The 16685-nt window shown below is 40.7% G+C and overlaps 1 protein-coding gene across 1 annotated transcript in view; it reads left to right on the forward strand.

Annotated features, from left to right (window-relative positions):
• The first annotated feature begins 11 nt into the window (after positions 1-11).
• The window catches only part of Gp210 (nucleoporin 210), a 30558-nt gene continuing 13884 nt past the window's right edge, over positions 12-16685 (forward strand). Inside the window, exons 1-18 of the mRNA XM_028306309.1 lie at positions 12-281; positions 371-512; positions 775-895; positions 1192-1279; positions 4148-4378; positions 4948-5419; positions 5571-5656; positions 7460-7639; positions 8038-8169; positions 9443-9528; positions 9969-10132; positions 10834-10962; positions 11534-11676; positions 12059-12266; positions 12624-12743; positions 13560-13760; positions 14224-14466; positions 15127-15273. Coding sequence (XP_028162110.1) covers positions 118-281; positions 371-512; positions 775-895; positions 1192-1279; positions 4148-4378; positions 4948-5419; positions 5571-5656; positions 7460-7639; positions 8038-8169; positions 9443-9528; positions 9969-10132; positions 10834-10962; positions 11534-11676; positions 12059-12266; positions 12624-12743; positions 13560-13760; positions 14224-14466; positions 15127-15273 — 3057 coding nt within the window. The 5' untranslated portion in view covers positions 12-117. The remainder of the gene's footprint in view (positions 282-370; positions 513-774; positions 896-1191; positions 1280-4147; positions 4379-4947; positions 5420-5570; positions 5657-7459; positions 7640-8037; positions 8170-9442; positions 9529-9968; positions 10133-10833; positions 10963-11533; positions 11677-12058; positions 12267-12623; positions 12744-13559; positions 13761-14223; positions 14467-15126; positions 15274-16685) is intronic.

Raw genomic sequence — 16685 nt, forward strand, 5'->3', positions numbered from 1 at the left:
AAAAGTAGAATGTCAAACATTTCAATTCGAAATTCAGCGAGTTGTTGCGTTTTTAGGTTATATTTGGTTGAATAGCAAATTAAAGTTGTTTTTCCTATGTAATTACTCAAATTAACAATGGCATTTACGGTGGAAAGGGTGGTTTTTGCTTTTGCATTGTGTTTATGTATGTGCCCATGTGAAAGCGCCAAAATAAACACACCGCGAGTTCTCTTGCCGTGGTTTGATAATTTGAATGTTAATTTTACTTTTGAGATCATCGAGGGGGGTTGTTATACCTGGTAAGCAATATTAAATGTTTATAAACTATCTAGCTTAAATCCTGTCTAATTTTTAATCCAATTCAACCTGTAATTTTGTGTATTTAAAGGAGTTTGTCTCGCGATGACATCATAGATCTTGAACCTTTGTACGAAGATGGATGTTCGCGGGCTGCGCGTGTTACTGTGTCCAAGAGATGCGTCGCGCCTGGCACGGTCATTATCCTGGCCGAGGAAATCCACACTGGCGAGGTAAGCACGAAAGTTTTGGAAATGGCGGGAATATGTAATTTGTATTAAATAATACCTCTTTTCGATAACCTGGGTGTTCTGAGAACAGAATATTTACATAAAATAAATGTTTCATTCAAGAAATTACAATCAATTACTTTCAGGTGAGATCAAAATGAAATAGAGACTGGGCTGAGTCTTAGCCCTAAAAGAGTAAATATTAAGGTTTTATGCCAAGTCTATGTAGCATAACTAAATAATTATAATTTCTGTGTGTTTTCAGCTACTTCGTGGTGATGTGGATGTTGATAAAATCCATTCTTTAAAAGTTATGAGTACAACTATGAAATTGTATTTGGAAGAGGCTCCTGAGGCATTTGAAGTCATAGCTTATGATGACAAAGGTATCTACTCTTTATCTTTTATTTATAAATCTTTATTCGAGGTCCAGTCTAATTTGTTAGAAACAATAACCTAGGGTGGGTTGCACCATCTTACTTTAGCAAACATTTGATGTCTGTCAAACTCCATACAAAAACACCGGTTATGGTTTTAGTTACAGTTAAAATAAGGTGGTGTAACTCAGCCCTAGTGAGTCAATGCTACTTACAAATCAAGTTATCTTATTATTAGTGATATATTTATTTAGTAACTTATTCTTTGTTTGTTCGTAATTTTAATGTGAATTTTTATATCACAGGTAACAGATTCTCTAGTTTGGATGGAGTCAGTTTCACTTGGACTATAGAGAATGTAGGCAGCACCGCTGGAGAGGACAATATTGTGACGTAAGTATTTGTTTGTCATGTTCAACAACTCAATCATTTTTTAAATTGAATTACGTTTATTGGAGTTGCTTTTAAAAACAATATTTCTCTTTGTAGGTTACCTACTTATGTTAGGTTTTCATGTGTCTCAAACATCTGCTTCTGATTTTAGTTTTTTTACTGGGTTGTTCTTGATTAAGTACATTATGACTTTATACACTAATTTCACATTCCATCGCCCTATTTGCTTGCTATAATCGCACGCATTTATTGACTCCGTGCACGATTACAGCGCCAACTAGCGTCCACAACTTTGTGGGCTCTGTCACATTGACATTTAGGTCGTATATTTGTGAAAAAATATCGAAATGAAAAAGTAACAAATATTTTCAACTAATAAATTGTTGTGATACCACGATTTGGGTGGAAAAAAGGTTTTGAAATCATTTTGGTCATTCAAATCAAATGAGGTAAGTCCAAAAAGTGTGTTTAATTTTGATTGTGTCAGGGTTTGTTTACTTCATTTATAGTTGTAGTTTTACAGTAAAACAAAAAGAAAAAGCTACTTTAACGGTTTCATTATATAACAGTAAATATATTTAAATGTTTCTGTATCGCTAGTAATAAATTAAATATCGTTTTCAGATCGAAATGAGTATCGTTTTGAAGACCGGGTTTGTGAGAGTTACAATATCAAATTCCAACCACAAACCGTATTTAAAGGAAAGTTGTTGGTATTGGCTGGACAAGTCCGAGATGTAGAAGAATTAAGAACAAAACAAGGGCAGAGTTCAATAATTCACGCTCTCATCATAAGGCAAACATCTGTGCACAACAACTACTGTGACTCATTTTTGTACTACCACGTTGTATAGTTTAGTTATTTCCAAATTGTAAACGGCTATTAAATATTTGTGAAAAAATATCGAAATGAAAAAATAACAAATATTTTCGACTAATAAATTGTTGTGATACCACGATTTGGGTGGAAAAAAGGTTTTGAAATCATTTTGGTCATTCAAATCAAATGAGGTAAGTCCAAAAAGTGTGTTTAATTTTGATTGTGTCAGGGTTTGTTTACTTCATTTATAATTGTAGTTTTACAGTAAAACGAAAAGAAAAAGCTACTTTAACGGTTTCATTATATAAAAGTAAATATATTTAAATGTTCCTGTATCACTAGTAATAAATTAAATATCGTTTTCAGATCGAAATGAGTATTGTTTTGAAGACCGGGTTTGTGAGTGTTATAATATCAAATTCCAACCACAAACCGTATTTAAAGGAAAGTTGGTGATGTTGGCTGGACAAGTCCGAGATGTAGAAGAATTAAGAACAAAACAAGGGCAGAGTTCAATAATTCACGCTCTCATCATAAGGTAAACATCTGTGCACAACAACTACTGCGACTCATTTTTGTACTACCACGTTGTATAGTCTAGTTATTTCCAAATTGTAAACGGCTATTAAACCAGCCCTATCGAAATACAGTCCACTCTTTTATTTAAGTTCCCAGTAGGACCCTTTTCATGCGATTAATTAATGATATTAAAATGTATTGTGTAGAATCGCTTTGCCATTGACAGATACATCTGATGACAGAGCTTACATTATTTCTACTTTTGACCACCATGAGCGCTGCGATAGATTATGTTACCCCCACCTAGTACTTCGCACAATCTGTAGTATTTGGGCTAACGTTATTTTTAAAAAATATTTGAAATAATTTTTGGTTTCTCCCCCATATTTTTGTTTTAGTCAACGTATCTTTAAATGCACTATGCCAAGAAAAGGGTCACTCCGTAAGGTTGCGACTGCTGTTACGACTGGAGCCAGATCGGCTGAAGCTGGCTTCTACATAATACATATAAGGTCACCTCCAAAAGACAGACGATATTTAAGGGACAAATAAAACATCTTAAATTAATTCGTTTTAGATAATACAACCATATTTTTAGAATGCTAGTTTTCGAGATTTTTTGATGTTATGTCGAGTGAACCCGAAGTGCTCAGTGCGGTCCGGAGGCATGGCATCGATCGTGCCAGACAGTGCATCCGTATACAAGGACGTCACGTCCAGCAGCTTATGTAAATAATGTGAAAATGACAGAGAGGGTTTAAAAATAAAAATATTACATAAATTTAGTTTTTTAGGAAAAGTAAAAACAGAAACTAGCCTTTTCTTTTTGGTTTTAATGCTAGTAGTCCAGTCAAATTAGACATGAACCCTGCAATAATTCGCATACAGCTGAAAATTGGTACGAATGTTCGGAGCACCATTATAAATTAACTGTGAAAAGTCCCCATCGATCCGACATGTGCTAAAAAAAAATTCAAGGTCAAACTTAAAAAATACGGGTTTTTGAGATTTTCAGCCAAACGGTAAGTTTTATCACAAAAATATGTATGACAAGGTTTAAGACCATACAATTATCTATCAAAATTGTCTATACACTTTCTCCTAAGAGTCAGCGTTTCTGAGATTCGATGATCCGAAGAGTCAAAAAAGTGTTATCTTCATAACGGTCTTACACATAAATCCAATGTGATATCGCCTCGTGCGTCGACTCAGCATTGTATCATGATGTGTTGTCGACGTCGAATATAAAATGATCAACCTCAATGTCGTCTGTCATCTTTAATTATCGAAAAATGGGTGCAACTTTGACGAAGGACTGCACCGTGAGTTTCTACGATTCGTAGTTTTCGTGTCGATTATGTTTAAGAGCTCTTATATGCACACGTCATTATTCCACTTATAACTCTATGGTCACTCTTTTAGCCCGACCAAGNCTTCGCACCCAGCGAATAGTAACTCAGATATCATGCCTAATGTACTACACTTTAAACTTCACAAATACTCATAATTCTTCATTTGTTTCACTCCAGTCTCGTCCGCTGGCGCGACACAGATTACGAAGCGCCGCGCGGCATCACAGAACTAGAGGCAGTTGGGCTCCGCGCCTATATCGTCCTGCTCTATGGTCAGGCAATGGGAGACGCGCGCGGGACCGTCTGCTTGGACGACATATGTACCGACTTCCATTTGCAAGTGGTGGCCAGTGTTGTATTGACTCCTGCTACAGCTTACATCGCGCCTGGAGATACGATACGATACAAGTGAGTTTGTGGTGACTTTTTATGAGAATAAATTAACCTTACTTTCCTATAGCCATTGATAAGCCTATAAAATATGAAAAAATCCTCAGTCCCATCCTAAGTTCCATTTAAGTATTTTAAAGTTCATCTATGTATAATAATTTACTGTATTATACTGTACCTTTTTGTATGTAGCATAAGAGTAGGCGCACACCGTTGATTTTTCGTCGGCCGATAGTTTAGTCGGGCAGTTGATCAGCATGGGCATGTATGGGAGTGCGCACACTACGCCAATTCGATTTGGCCGATTCTTCATACAATTTAAAATCGGGCACAACTATCGGCCAACTAAAAATCAACGGTGTGCTCCTACTCTAAAGCAGAGAAGTCAAGTATCATCTTTAGTGTGAAAAAACTTTTAAACCAGAGCTTACTGGTTTTACTACGTAGTACTTATTATTATTCTTTGGTTTTACAGGCTTTCCAATTTTCCACTTGTTGATGTTAAAAAAGTGCAGAGTTTATGTTATTCGTATTATGTTATCTATTATCATTATCCCGACAGTAAAATAAGTCTTTATTATTTTCAGGGTCGTAAGAATGCGTGCCGGCCGTCTAACAGTTCAAGACGTCGGCGATACTCTATACAACATGATTGTTCCCGATACAGGACTGGCATATTTAGAGGACAAAATCAGCCTGGTCCGAGGAACCGAGGTCGGAAGCACCACTGTCACCTTGATGTCTGGGTCTACAGAAGTGACCACTGCAACTTTAACGATCGCTGAACCTCACAGCATACGAGTGTCTTTACGACCGTCAAAACTTCTTATAAGAGGAGAGGATTTTGTCATCCACTGCGTTGTATTAGACAGAGACGGCCATACTTTGTTCGCGGGACAAGAAACACTGATTCGTTTGTCAGTGAACGGTGAAGCCAATGTGGAATTGCTCAGATCTACGGAGAATGGAACGATTACCGACGCGGTCGCGCTTGATGCCGGCCAGTTTAAAGTAACCGCTAAGCTGCATTCGATTGCAGGGAAGTTATTGCATAAGAAGGTGAGTTGTAGATGTTGTTATGTACAATACAAATGACAAACATTAAGTTAAATATTGTAGTCCAATGTATAGGCTATTAAGGACAAGCCACTGTATCAATTCAATGGAAAGAGATAGAATACTTATATTGACTTATTTAATGGCTTTTCAGGTTGAAGGAACTGTGACTGGAGTTGCTGTGGATCCTTTGCAGATAGTTCCACCGGAACTCTTTGTGGCTTGGACTGACACTATTCAGTATGTATAATTATAATACTTTGGTTTTTTCTAAATAGTTTTTTTTGATGCTACAATAACTCAATATTGCGTTGGTGTCGGATTGCCGATCGCCATCTGCTAGACTATTGTCGTAAAGCCAACTCCTATAGTCTTTTTCACCTAAGATGATCCGTATGACGTTTCGAGTTTGAAAGATTTAGAGATGTCACATAACTAAACCATAGCGATTTATCTATCGATTTTTTTCGAAGAGTTAGTAGAACCAGGCCTGGCTCACTCCGCGCGGTACATCCGATAATTANTTATTTAATTAAAATATAAATCAATAGACTCAGATTTTACTACATATTTCAAGACAAGTAGTTTTTTTTTTATTATACAGGGTGTTACTTTGCATTCTTGCCATATTTACAGAGGTTACTATATTACTGATACTGAACACAAATCCGTAAAAAAATAATGCCCGAAAAAATTTTTTTTTAATCTTGAGTATTTTATTTTATCGATAATCTGTTAAACACACCACTAATTATCGTAACGCATGCACATCACTTGTTGGCGATGGCGATGGAGACTTTTTTACTTTTTATTGTATTTTTAAATATCTATTGTCTTTAAAATGTCTTTTTGACACTTGTAAAAACCTGAGAAATCCATCAAACACAAATCACGTTATAAATAATACAAAAATGACTGAAGTGTATTCAAACAACGAATAATTTAATCAAAATGGTGCTTAAAGTGTCTGCAAGACGTCTTAGACGAAATGCTTGATGACGTACCCTTAGCGTTACACCAAATGCTCTACTACCAGCAGGATGGTGCTCCCCCACAATAAGGACGTCAAGTGCGCGAATAATACGTTTGGTGAACAGTGGATTGGACGAGGGGTCCAGTAGCTTGGCCTCCACGATCCTCGGACCTGACACCAATGGATGTTTGGAGTGACTCGAAACGACTGGTATGCGCAGAAGAGATAAACAGTGTAAACGCGTTAGATTGTTTTAGTGAAACTGTGATACAAAACGTTTATGTGTTGCGAAAACTAAAGCGAAAAACCTACGCTTCGCCGTGCTAGACTGTGCCTTCATCAGAACGGAGGACACTTTAACACTTGCTTCGCAGTACGTAAACTTTGTAAGTAGGAACTTATAAATAAATAATTTATTGTGAATAAGGTGATTTCATTTCATACTTAATTTATTAATTTGTAAAAATAGGGTACAATGTTGTAAATTAATTGAAACCCTATTAATTATTACGTATTTTTGACGGTCCTAAGCCCGTAAAGTAGAAAGGAAAATCTGAAATCAACTGAAGAGTATTTTAAAATAGTTATTATGACTGGATAAAAAGGCTGGTACTCAAAGCCATAAAATTAAGAACTAGGCCACGCCCACTAGGTTTATTCCACTTGCTTCCTGTAGAACGTGCGAGACAAAATTGGTTTATTCCAATTTGTACTGAAAAACCAAATTTACTAAAATCTTAGTGCACTTTCTTTATGGGAGTCTCTTGTTTATCTTAAATAATAGGTATTGTTACCTACTTTTATCTCTGTGAATATGGCAAGAATGCAAAGTAACACGGTGTATTGCTAATAAAATACAAATATTTTTTCAAAAATTTTCTGCCTAAGTAGTATGCGTAATATGGATAACCTTGAAGTGTCATACGGATCATTTTACGTGAAAAAGACTATAAGTCCTAACACCAAGCATAATATATTATTTAGCATAGCTGCCAGGGTTAACAGGAATAATATAACAAACTCATGGAAATAATTAGAAAATATTTTTCATGTTTATTTTTCTTTCACAGAGAGGTACCGCTAAAACACATCGGCGGCGGTAACGAGTCAGTCATTTGGTCGGTGAGCGAGAAGGCGACAACGAATGCCATCTCGCTCACACCCGCTGGCGTTGTGAGCGTCCGCGGCGAAGGCGAGCTCGAAGTTAAAGTGCAGTTGAAAAACTACCCGCACGTTCGTGCTTTTGGAAAGTGAGTTTTGTTTTCTCTATGCATTTTAATCTCCTTTAGTGATAGGTATGAAAATTATTGAATGTTGACATCGCGGAATGTAACTTTGTGATTATGAAATATGGCCCCCAGACAGATAAATTATCCTGACGTAGGCATTTACTAACAAAAGGCCTACCAAAATTCACCTCCTAAGGAGATAAAACGGGAGTCTAAAATTGTACGTAAACAAAGCGGCAGGTTTCCTAATCGGTTCGACGATCTTGTGAAGGTCGGGGACCATCGCAAATCCTTGGAGAGGCTATTGCACAATAGACGTAATTTGGTTATAACAAAATCTGCTGGCATTAATGCTAGTACCTAGCCTCCCTAGTTAGTCGGATAATACACCTACCTAATCTCACGTTAAATATTCACAGAGTTTGGTCCATCCCGCCCGAGTTGGTCCAAGTGTCCAGTTCTGGGCACGCGCGTGTGGGACGCCCGCACCAGCTACACATAGCCCTGACGGCCACACACCCTGTTACTGGGGAATACTATAACTACCATAGGTAAGTCTAGTAGTAACTGTGACGTCACAGAGTGCGGTCCATCCCGCCCGAGTTGGTCCATCCCGCCCGAGTTGGTCCAAGTGTCCAGTTCTGGGCACGCGCGTGTGGGACGCCCACACCAGCTACACATAGCGCTGACGGCCACACACCCTGTTACTGGGGAATACTATAACTACCATAGGTAAGTCTAGTAGTAACTGTGACGTCACAGAGTGCGGTCCATCCCGCCCGAGTTGGTCCATCCCGCCCGAGTTAGTCCAAGTGTCCAGTTCGGGGCACGCGCGCGTGGGCCGCCCTCACCAGCTACACATAGCGCTGACGGCCACGCACCCTGTTACTGGGGAATACTATAACTACCACAGGTGAGTCCAGTAGTAACTGTGACGTCAGAGCTTGGTCCATCCCGCCCGAGTTAGTCCAAGTGTCCAGTTCGGGGCACGCGCGCGTGGGCCGCCCTCACCAGCTACACATAGCGCTGACGGCCACGCACCCTGTCACTGGGGAATACTATAACTACCATAGGTAAGTCAATAACTATTGTACCTCTAGCATGAACAACTTTCGACTTCGAATCGTTTGCGTATTCGACAAAATTCGATACTCAATCTTCGAATTAAACGATAACGTGACAGTTTTGATTCTCAAAATAAGTTCCGTGCAACCATTTCTCACACTAAGTTCACTTTACGACATGTTCACAAGGGCGCTGTTGCAGTTTTCGTACTAAATCTTTTGATGGCGATTCGAATACGCAAATGATTTGAACTCGAAAGTTTTCGTGCTAGCCGTACTGAAGTCCGCGCCAATAACTGACAATATTGTAAAACTACCACAGGTGAGTCCTAACTACTCGTACTATAGTCCGCGCCAATAACTGACAATATTGTAATGAGGACTTGACTTGAATGTCCTATGTCCCTTAGAAGGGGCAGAGGGCGTCCACAACAGTCCTCCATCGCGTTCGGTCTCGCTCCAGGTCTTGCCGATTTTCTAATGAGGGCTATCGTTTTTATACTTAACAGTTGACACCAGCCGGTAGAGTAGGGACTCTAAAGTGGCGCCATCCTGGTGAGTGCAAATGCGATAGTCCTCCTTTGCTTGAGTGCTCATCAGTTGGCGCCGCTAGCGAGTTACAGTGATTTAACAGTGGCGCCAACTGCATCCGGTGAGCGCTAAAACAACAGCCCTCATTGCATTATGATAAAAAGTTGACACAGCCATAATATAGCACTGGTTCCGTCCGACAGAGATTTAAAATTATATTATGTTTCAGGTGCAACTGCGGGTCATTCGCGGTGTCTCTTCTGGAAGGCCCCGAACCACATAATGTGACATCCGCACAATGGGTTGAGCCGGCAGGTATGTCAATATTGTTCATTAAACATTTGCGTCAGTTGAACTGTCTGTGCTTTAATAATAAGCGCGAATGTGTATACGTATCACGTCATACGCATGCGCTGCTCATACTATTTATAGAGTGCGGGCGCCCGCTCGAGTTTTAACGGATGCCCTTACTTCTGCAGTGGAGACTTTCATTTCAGCCACAGGACGTCCACTCAGGAGCGCTGGACGCAGGCCGCTACCTATCGATCAACATGGAAAGCATTGGGGGAGGCCTATGTTCAGCAATGGACGTTCTATGGCTGAAATGATGATGATCATGAAGTCCACTGCTGAACATAGGTTTCCGCCAATGATATCTGTATAGAGGCCTGCATCCAGCAACTTCCTGCTACCTTTATTAGGTACCTTTATGAGTGGAGACTTTATGACCTGACGATGATGACTATTGTTTGTAGATGGTGCTTGCTGCGTGCTAGAGTGCGTATACACAACGCGTGGTGTATCCACGATTCGCGTGTCCCGAGGCCGTGCAGGCGACACGACACGGGTTGCAGTGCGCGCTGCGCCTGCGTTGCTGTGGCCACACGCTGCCGCCGCGTTAGTTGGTGCTACTTTACCTGTGAGTACCTGCGTGTTAAAATCCGGTCGCCGAGCACGTAGAATCTCGTCCAATGACCCCAAGCTACCCATTCTTATTGCTTGCGCGTAATTATATTGCTGTCGCGCTCGCACACTCACTGCGGCCGCCCGTTGCACAGTTGCGACACGTAGAGTTTCGTCCAATGACCCCAAGCTACCCATCCTTATTGCGTAATTATATTGCTGTCGCGCTCGCACACTCACTGCGGCCTCCCGTCGCACAGTTGCGATAGCAATATAATTAAGCGCGAGCGATAAGGATGGGTAGCTTGGGGTCTTTTTACTAAATTCTACGTGCTTGGAGACTGGACTATAGAGTGCGTGTACACAACGCGCGGCGTATCCACGGTGCGCGTGTCTCCAGGGGCTATTGCTGGACGCTCTACGCTAACGGGGCACCGACCACAATATCGGCTGTTACGTGCCACGGCCTTTGGTACTGCGCTCACGATAGTGGTGGGTAGCTGCCACGAGTGGTCGGTACCTGCGACAATTTGTAATAGATTGTATCGTGTGACCGCCTTCGGTAACATGCGGACATTCATTTCCGAATTCACCGCTAACGGTGACTTGATCGCGTGATTGAAAAACCATAATAATTTAGTTTAAACAGATAAAACCACCCCAAATACTACTTAAAAATATAATAACCCAATTCCATGATTGACATTTTTATTCCAGGTGTTAGCAGAAGGCGAAGCCCTGGTCCCTCAGTCGAGCGAGCCCCGCATAGTAGAGCTGTCGGGCCGCGATGGACCGACGCCTCACCGCTACCCGGATATACAGCTGTTCACTCTGAAGTGCCGCAGGGTAAGTTTTACAGCTTGTATAGTAATCACTATGTTTCCTTGGATTTTATTTGTTCTTTTAATCAAATATGACCACAAACTCGTTCGATAGTAAGCTCAAAAAGAAGGTTAAAAAAGAAAAACCGCTTACCCCGTAAATACAGATTCAATAAGCAAGTTTAAATCATTACAATCGAATATTTTTGAGGCTGAGATTAACGGTGGATTTCTATATTCAATCCTAATCCAAATTATACGGATTTGGATTGTCAACTGTCAAATTTTAATATGTTTTTGGCCAAAATAACTGCGGTTTTTGATGTTTTTACATTTTTATATTGTTTATAACACTATTTAAACAATATTAAAGTGTAAATGCATCGAAAATTTTGGAAATATAATCTAAAACTGAATTCAATTTGACAGTTGTAATCCGGATTTGGACAAGGATTGAATATGGGAATCGGGCGTAAATGAGTTGCTTGTAGTAAAGCGTCCTAAAGTTAAAGATTAATCGATTCTACGTCGAGACTTCTCGCTTGCAACGCTGCAATAACTCGCAGTGTATAAAATACCTTATTGTTTGCGTGCAGAAAGGCGACTCTCGCTTGGAGCTGGTTTCCCTCGCGGACGACGAGCGGGAATCAGCAGACTTTGAAGCCGCGTGCGCGCCTTTCGTTTCGCGCGTACGACTCGAACCGTCCGATACGCCCGGCAACTGTACTGGGGGACCTAGGTAAGTGTACATACTGTACATGTATTATGTATGTTAGAAAGAATTAGATAATTCGTTTATTTGCAAACACTTTGATATTGACATTGATGACAAAAGAAAGTAAACAAAAGAATGAACACCTTCATCTGTTATAAGAGAACAGACTTAATAATCTTTAGGAGTATTGGCCAAAAGGTGCCGTGTACTGGTGTTTAAGAGGTCGGTTGTCTCGTAAATAATATGACTTTATTGCGTCACTTGTCGCCAGTGCTCTGGGGAAAAACTTTTATAATTTTACGTTTTAAATTATAATGGCTCCCATTGAATGCAAAACTTTTGGCGTTTCTTGTAGGTTCTTCCTCTACTATCGTAATCTTGATACAATACAATGTTTTGCCTGCAGAGTATGGCTGCGACCAGGGCACGAAGTGACAGTACGAGTGGTACTGCTAGACGCAATCGGCAGGGAGTTGCTAGACGAGCGCGGGCCCAAAGCGACGTGGGATCTTGAACCTCACCACCCGGGCATAGAGTACAAATCCACTGATAGACTGCTTGTTGAAACTCACCCTGATTATGCGCCCGTGCCAGTGCCGTACAAGTATTATCAGGTAAGGTATAGTTTGCTTACATTCCTTGTTATTTTGCAAACATTGACAATCGCGTGGTATGCTCCTTGTGCTTTGGTAATTATATTCCCATTGAAGTGTGCAGAATTATAAGCCAGATAAGGACCTAGCGGAATAAAAAAAGTCATAGGAATCTTCTGAGAAGAAGCTTAATCGTCATAGTTGTAAATATCGAGGTTCATGCCGTTTCTTTTGTAATTATTATTTATTTATTTGAAAACATGCAGATGCAGAGAGGTTGAATAAAAAAAACAAGCCAAAAATGTCTCTTAATTGACAAACTCATTGTACTTCAATGGTAGTTTACAGCAATAATTTAAATAATTTTGTTTGTTGTAGTCGGTAGTCGCCGACGAGCAAGCCATCGGTTGGACGGGCGCGCTCAAAATAAGCATCCCAGAAGCGACCGCCAGCATCCAGGCTAGAGTGGTTGGACCGCTCAAGTGTGACCCGTTGAAGGTAAATACATTGTGGTTCCTTTTGAAATATCCATGATCTTTATCGAGGTTGAATATTTCATGTGCACGTGGGTTATCTACATGAGTAACAAACTTATTATAAAAAATAATGAAGTCTTATTTTAGTTAGCTACTACAAGCTAAATCCCTAAGTCATAAAAAATTGGTTTGCGAAATTGTGTAAATGACACTAGGTAATACAGGTGAAACATAAAGCTATTCACCTAAGTAAATAAAGTTATTCACTGAAAATAAACCAATCAAAACCGGTAAAAATATTTTTTAGTTTTATGAGTTTGTTCCGGCGTTTCTTCTCAGCACTTGCCATATGTTTGTCTCGAAGCGCTGGCAGGGCCCAAAAGATAAGGAGACATGTAAAGTGCCCCATAAGGGCTACCTTTTCTTTTTTTATTATTTTCTATTGACGTTCATAAGTGCCACTTGTGGTCTAAACTGAATAAATATTTTTTGATTTTGATTTTGATTTTTGATTTGATGAGTCAAGGATTTTTTTTTCATGATATTTATTTATTTATTTGGAAAGGTACACCAACAGTACATGTATACTTATTATTATTACTTACTTCCACTATTAAAAATACAGTTTGTTCACATTTCTTATGATTTATGATATCATGTTTTGGATCTGGTATACTTATGTAAAAAAATATAAAATAGTAAAAGCAGTTGGGTTTGACCTCCATAACATTTTCGTCTCACTGGTAACATATTATAATTTGTTACGACATTTTTTTGATAACATACATACTATACTATATTTGATACATACATTTTCACACTTTGATTTTCCTCTCAGGTCAACGTAGCGTGGGAAGGAGAGACAGTAAACAACGTCATTCTAGTGTCAGGCGGTAGCGGCCGTTACGCTGTGGACGCCCCGAAAGGAGTCTCAGCCACGGTGCTAGACGGGGCGTTGAGTGTCAACGTGCCCGGGCCCGGGTCATACGATCTGTTGATAACGGACCTGTGTGTGCAGGGAGAGAAACAGTTCGTTGAGGTATGTGGATTGCTATTTTCTGTATTTTTTTTGTATTCAGTAACTTTGTGTTATTACAAAAAAGTTAAACTCGGGACGAACACTGGTTTAAAATGACATTTCCCATACTAAATGACAATTTAAACTAGAGTTCAACCAGAATGTAACTTTTTGTATGGTGTATCAAATAATACTCTTGATTTTTTTTAGTAGTAAAATTTTGGCTTATAACCAGGTATACGCAGTTTGTATTCGTTTAGTCGAGGAACCGTCTTTTTTTAGTGCTCTGTGAAACATACAATAAAATAGGATGACACACACCATCGTAATATCAAATCAATCGTAATATTTCATAGAAAGTCTATGAAATATTTGAAAATCTGGATTCGATTCTTAGAAAAAGAAAATATTTTTTTTTTACCGAATGTAATAAACTCGCTCGCTACAAATTAGTTATTGATTTTACCTCAATTTTAATTTCTAGGTTCACGTAGAAGAAATCCTCAGCGTAGAGGTATCAACTTCACGAGCAGTTTGCGTCGGAGGCTGCGTGCCAATTACCGCTCTAGTGAAGGGCGTGTCCCACCGATACCTTACCACAAGCCACGCCCCCGAGTGGCGAGTGAGCGGCGACGTGCTAGTGAGAGACGGCACGATCTGTGGGCTTAAAGAGGGAACAGGAAGGGTGCGAGCGTCTTTGGGCGGCGTGTGGAGTCCTGAAGTTGAGGTAAGTAGACTCGAGATGTTTTTATGCATCTTATGTAACATTTTGTTGAATGTAACAATGTCACTGTAGTGTAGCATATGCACTTTAAAAAAATGAGTTGATTATGAGATCAGCTTTCAAAGTACTAATGATTCATATCACAGATTAACTTGGCAACAGTTACACATAACGATAGGGTTTAATTTATCTTATCGGTATTGCTAAATTATTTTAATAATCCCACTTCACGTCCCCACCTCTGCAACTCTTCTTTGTTTCTCCCTACCAAAGTGGGAAATAGATTGAAGAGATTTTTCCAAAATAAAGAATTCATTTATTAGTCACACATTAGGTTTTAAATGAATCAAACAGGAATACACAAATGTGCCCAAAAAGTACTGAGCATAATCTTGCCATTTGAAGTAGTTAACATGTTATTAATTTTATTAAATCTGATGCACTATGTTAGTATGCTTTGTCCGCACTAATTGTACACAGCATGCACTTTTATTAAAATCCAATGTTATTAAACATACCTTGTTGAACATGTCAGAAACACTTTTTTGGATTACAATCTAGATTAAAACTGTATTTATTGTTGATTGTAACTTGTAAATGTACCTTGTTGATTGTACTCTGTATGTGTTTTTGTACAAATAAAATAAAATAAAATAATTTCAGGTCCTAGTATTCCCGCCTCTCCGTATTATTCCTGACACTGCACGACTGCCGCCCGGCGCCCGCCTACAGCTTCGTCACCAGGGCGGGCCGCCCGCCCATCTTGCCTCGCTGCATTACAGGGCCGTGGCCAAGCATAAGTACATTGAGGTAGGTTACAACCGCCGCTGGAACAAAAAATGTTACTGCTATTGGAAGTAGGATACTGCTTATTACTGCCACTGGACGTAGGATACTACTTGTTACTGCCACTGGGAGTAGGACACTACTCATTACTGCCTCTGGGAGTAGGACACTACTCTTTACTGCCACTGGGAGTAGGACACTACTCTTTACTGCCCCTGGGAGTAGGACACTACTCGTTACTGCCACTGGAAGTAGACTACTGCTCTTCACTACCACTGGAAGTAGGCTACTGCTTGATACTGCCGCTAGATGTAGGATACTGCTCGTTACTGCTACTGTTACCGCGACTGTGCGACGGGCGACCGCAGTGAGTGTGCGAGCGCGACAGCAACATAATTACGCGCGAGCGATTAGGATGGGTAGCTTGGGGTCATTGGACAAAATTCTACGTGCTCACGGACCAGGCTTTAGTGTTCCCTCTCCGCATTATTCCCGACACTGCAAGACTGCCGCCCGGCGCCCGTCTACAGCTTCGTCATCAGGGCGGGCCGCCCGCCCATCTTGCCTCGCTGCACTACCGAGCCGTTGCCAAGCATAAGTACATTGAGGTAGGTTACCGCCGCCGGAGTAATAAGCGACAGCACACATTGGGCGACAAAACGTTGCGACAGACGCGGCCAGAAAACGCATGCGCGCGTCAGTTCGTATATTAGCTGTCATTGCGACTCCGCAACATGTCGCGACGACAAGCTAATAACATGAAATCACGGAACAATTAATGTTACTGGCACTGGAAGCAGGATATTGCTCGTTAGTGCCGCTGAAACTGATATATCTAGCTATCACTACAGCTGCACTATAGAGCCGTGGCTAAGTATATTGAATTAGGTTACCGACGCTGGATCTACTATACCGCATGTTAACTACCTCTGAAAGTTTACTACTCATTTCTGCCACTGGGAGTAAGACACTGCTCGTTACAGTCACTGGGAGTAGAATACTACTCATTACTGCCTCTGGGAGTAGGACACTACTCGTTACTGCCTCTGGGAGTAGAACACTACTCGTTACTGCCACTGGAAGTAGGCTACTACTCGTTACTGCCACTGTTACCGCGACTGTGCGACGGGCGCCCGCAGTGAGTGTGCGAGCGCGACAGCAACATAATTACGCGCGAGCGATAAGGATGGGTAGCTTGGGGTCATTGGACAAAATTCTACGTGCTCACGGACCAGGCTTTAGTGTTCCCTCTCCGCATCATTCCTGACACTGCAAGACTGCCACCCGGCGCCCGCCTACAGCTTCGTCACCAGGGCGGGCCGCCCGCCCATCTTGCCTCGCTGCATTATAGAGCCGTGGCCAAGCATAAGTACATTGAGGTAGGTTACCGCCGCCGGAGCAATAAGCGACAGCACACATTGGGCGACAAAACGCGG

This window comes from Ostrinia furnacalis, unplaced genomic scaffold (genome assembly GCF_004193835.3).
Source record: "Ostrinia furnacalis isolate ACB-3 unplaced genomic scaffold, ASM419383v2 OfSCF1913, whole genome shotgun sequence".
Classification (NCBI taxonomy): Eukaryota; Metazoa; Arthropoda; class Insecta; order Lepidoptera; family Crambidae; genus Ostrinia; species Ostrinia furnacalis.